We start from the raw sequence: 4,498 nt of genomic DNA, 5'->3' as shown, positions 1-4,498 counted from the left end.
CACGACAATTTGGAAGAGGGACTTATTTTGCTGGACCGCAAATACAGAGAGGATACGGATTTTTTGGGGATTTATTTCGTAAATCTATTCCTATTCTTAGTAGAGTAGGAAAGTATCTAGGGGGTAAAGCTTTAAAATTTGCATCGAATGTCGGATCAGATGTAATTGGAGGGAAGTCGTTTAAAGAATCTACAAAAAATCGTTTTAAAGATGTACGATCTGAAATTAAGGAAGACGTGCTTAAAAAAGTGCAGACGGGATCGGGTATAAAAAGAAAACGACCGAAAAGATTAACTCAGTCAGAAAAGAAGAAGAAGAAGAAGCGAAAACTTAACGATATTTTTGGTAATTAAGAAACAATGAACGTCCATTCCTGCGGCTGTACCAAGTCCGAATTAGATTTGTTTAAGAATGTTGGAATACAGATGGCTATCGACAATACGTATGAAGTAATCGCTCATCCTGTGGCCGCAATTAACGATAGTAGATCACCTATAGAGTTTCTTATATCAGGATCGGGTGAGCATTATATGGATCTACATTCGATTTATCTATGTGTTCAGGCGAAAATCGTAAAGAAAGACGGATCAAACCTCGGCTTGGAAGAGAAAGTTACTCCTGTTAACTATTTTTTAAATAGTTTGTTTTCTCAATGTACTGTTTTTTTAAATGACAAACCTATAATTACACAAGTTAATTATACGATTGGACACACAAGTTAATACGATTGGAGACAGTGTTCGATTGAAGATGGAGCAAAAGTTCGACTCTGGATTTTTGTGTTGTTTGTGCGGAAATAAGTTTAGTTTAGTGCTGTTTTTAGTATAATTTGTTTTCGGAAGACTAGAGGATACAAACTTATTGCAAGTATAACTGTTAATTTTGTGATTTTGGGGTCATTATTTATCCGATAGTCTCAGTCTTTTTCATCGACTTCCGGGTGGTCATCGAACGCGAATTGCTGGCTTTCGGCTGAAGATTTCCTTATGATATTTACACCCCACTTTGTCGTTAGCATACGTAATCTATCCTGAAAATTTTATTAAAATCCGTCTGACAGTTTTTGAATTATGAAGATTCTAATATCACGTTCGATTTCAACATTGCATATTATTCCATTTATTCCATTAAATTCTAAATTCTAATTGGGGAGGCTTATTTTTACTAGATAATATAAAGTGCTTTATATTTTTGGAATCGGCATTTCATAACAATTCTTTTGATGCTAATTTTCATAAAATTGGATAAGTATATAATCGGTTATTCGTATGTTTTTCCTTATATTTCCCTTCTTTTCAAATTGCTATTTACAAATTATATTATATTATTATTGTGGTTATACTTTATAATTATATATATATATTTACTTATTTCTCTCTATATATTGTATTTCTATTTGATTATTTATTTATGAATTTGCCGTAATGAATTCTGATAATATGGTATCTAGCTGTATAGAAGCATTTTACAAGAATGCACACAATATATTAGATAAGATTAAAACATATATTTCTGAAAATCCAAACGGAAAACTCCATACTGGCGCACACATGCAATATATAACAGACCAATTTCTTGCTGTTATAAAGTTAGTGGAAAATACTTTTCAGAATCTTGAACTTCCAGAAATTTTAGAAAAAAGACTTGCCTCTTTGGCCAAGAAGGAGGATGTCATGCAAAATTCCAACCTTGAAAGGATTCTTGCTACACAGAAAGCTCTTTTTGAGAGACTAGATAAAATTGAAAATAATACANGGAAAATACTTTTCAGAATCTTGAACTTCCAGAAATTTTAGAAAAAAGACTTGCCTCTTTGGCCAAGAAGGAGGATGTCATGCAAAATTCCAACCTTGAAAGGATTCTTGCTACACAGAAAGCTCTTCTTGAGAGACTAGATAAAATTGAAAATAATACAAGGCGCTTTATTACGGTTGAAGAATTTTCAGAGGCTCAGAAGACAACATTGGATAGATTGAAAGAAATTCAGGATGAAACATTCCGATTTGCCTCCCCTGAGGGTTTTATTGACACACAGAAAGTTGTCCTTGAGAAACTGGACAAAATTGAAGATAAAACATTTCAATATATTTCTTCCTGATCACTTTCTAGTACGATTGTAAAGACTGGTGGAAATATGGGCAATAGCAACATTTCTCACAAAACAAATTCATCGAATGAGGTATTACTTGTTTACAGTAAGGACAAGGCTAACAACAATAGTGAAGTTGTCCGAAAACTAATGAATATCAAGATAAAACCCTCCAATATGCACATAGGTATAGAAAAACTTAGGAAAGTTCGTGGTGGGGGACTGGCCATAGAATTGGGAACTAATAGGGATGTAACAGTCTTGGAAAAGACCATAGAAGAACAGATACCAGACTAGTAACTCGAAGACCCAAAAAAAGATGGCCACACGTTGCTATTTATTCTGTTCACAACGAAATAACGAATGAAGACCTTCCTAAATTGATATATCAGCAGAACCATATAATATATGAAAATCTATCTGAGGAAGAATTTATCCGGCAATTTAGATCCAAATTTGTTTTAGGGAAAAAGAACGCTACATATATAAACTGGATAGTGGAAACATCGCCAAATGTCAGAAAACTCCTCTTAAATATGGAAAAAGTTAATGTTGAATGGTCACGCTGCAGAATCGTTGATTTCCATTCGATTCTGCAGTGTTTCAAGTGCTGTGGATATCACCATTCAGCTAGAGATTGCTCGCAATCGGCATATATTTGTAGTCATTGCGCGGGGAGTAATTCTTTCAACGAATGTCCAAACTTAGAGAATGAACCAAAATGCTGCAACTGTTTGCGTAACAATATACATAACAACCAACACAATGCACGGGATGGCTTTTGTCCTGTTAAACAGCGTATTAAAAATTTTATTGTTTCTAGAACTGAATATGGAACCGAATAACTATAATAAAATACGTTTTTTGCAGATAAATGTAGGGAGGAGCATTTCTGCTACCTCACTTTTAAGTATGAATATTAATAATTATGATATTGTGTTGGTTCAAGAACCATATTGCCTCAGGAATACTCCAGCGTGTCTTCCAACTTATTGTCCAGCCCTTCAAGGGACTGATCTGTATCCGTGGGCCATATCCTTAGTACCAAATAGACATATATCAGTTATGCATCACATTGCTTTCAGTAACCAATATATGATTACTTTAGAAGTATTGTTGACGGAAATTCGTCTTATTGTGGTAAACACTTATTTTCCTGGCGATGCTGACTCTGAGGAGTACATTAGCGGTCTTCAGAGAATTGTTGATGCATTTCGGGACTCACACATTCTAATTGCTGGTGATTTGAACGCGCACTCACCCGCTTGGGGTGGCGAAGTCTTTGACCGACGAGGAGGTTTACTTGAGGAATTTTTTATGCATAATGATCTTTTAGTTATAAATAATCCTCTATCTCCACCGACTTTCACCTCTCATAGGGGTGAGAGTTGGATTGATGTCACGGTTGGATGCAGTAGAACTTACACAAAAATTAATAATTGGAGAGTCCTTTCTGAGGACAGTCTTACAGAGCATGCTCTGATCTCTTTTGATCTGTTCAATTCTGTTGACGGGCAAACTCCTGCATATGCTCCACCTTTGAAATATGCCCTAAATCGTGCAGATTGGCTGGGATTAAAGGATTATCTGGAAACACACTTGATATCCTATTATTCTGAGAGTCCTATCGATGCTAGACAACAAATAGACACTAATATTGCATCAATAACACACGCATGTGATTTATATATTCCTAAAAAGACACCACGCAAAAGACGTGTACCATGGTGGACTAATGAGCTTGAAAATCTCCGTCGAACCACTCGACATTTAAGAAGAACCTATCAAAGATGCAGGGACAATCGCATGCGTAACATGCATAGAACTGCATATCTAGCAAGCCAACGACTTTACAAGCACGCCATTAAGACTGAGAAATTACGCAGCTGGCGTGAATTCTGTACTGAGACCTCTAAAAACCCATGGGGCTTTATAACAAAAATGTGTTGTAATAAACTTAGGAAAACTAAAATCATAACTGCACCTAATTCTGAGCCAATGACACTTCAAACCCTGGCTTTACAACTCGAGACTTTTTGCCCTAGAGATGATCCTGAGAACGATTCTGCCTTACAGAGACACATTCGCATGGAAGCTGATCTGATAGATAACACTGAGAATATGCCGCTTTTCTCGGATGGAGAAATTAGCCAAGCTTTCTGGAACCTAGATAAAGGAAAGGCCCCTGGTCTGGACAATATTACAACTGAAATTGCAAAGAAATTATGGTTACTTATACCGCAACACCTTATTCAACTTTATAACTCATGCTTACGCTATGCTGTCTTCCCATGTGCTTGGAAAATTGCGAAGGTTGTACCCGTGCCAAAGCATGGTTCTACTGATACTGCAAGACCCATTTCCCTGTTATCAGTACTGGGAAAAATACTTGAGAAACTTATCACTGGT

The 4,498-nt window shown here is 36.1% G+C and overlaps 1 protein-coding gene across 1 annotated transcript; it reads left to right on the top strand.

The window, feature by feature from the left end:
* Nucleotides 1-3,001: 3,001 nt before the first annotated feature.
* On the top strand, nucleotides 3,002-3,984 carry LOC111631977. The gene is made up of 2 exons (XM_023376326.1): nucleotides 3,002-3,925; nucleotides 3,976-3,984. Exons 1-2 carry the CDS (start codon nucleotides 3,002-3,004, stop codon nucleotides 3,982-3,984), a joined length of 933 nt encoding a protein of 310 aa, XP_023232094.1.
* Nucleotides 3,985-4,498: the final 514 nt, after the last annotated feature.

Source organism: Centruroides sculpturatus, unplaced genomic scaffold (assembly GCF_000671375.1).
Source record: "Centruroides sculpturatus isolate CEXI.00-Female unplaced genomic scaffold, Cexi_2.0 scaffold636, whole genome shotgun sequence".
Lineage (NCBI taxonomy): Eukaryota > Metazoa > Arthropoda > Arachnida > Scorpiones > Buthidae > Centruroides > Centruroides sculpturatus.
This window is presented reverse-complemented; position numbering and strand designations above follow the sequence as displayed.

Excerpts from the sequence above, each read along its gene's own strand:
- LOC111631977 (XM_023376326.1), top strand. The coding sequence starts at position 3,002 with ATGAATATTAATAATTATGATATTGTGTTGGTTCAAGAACCATATTGC.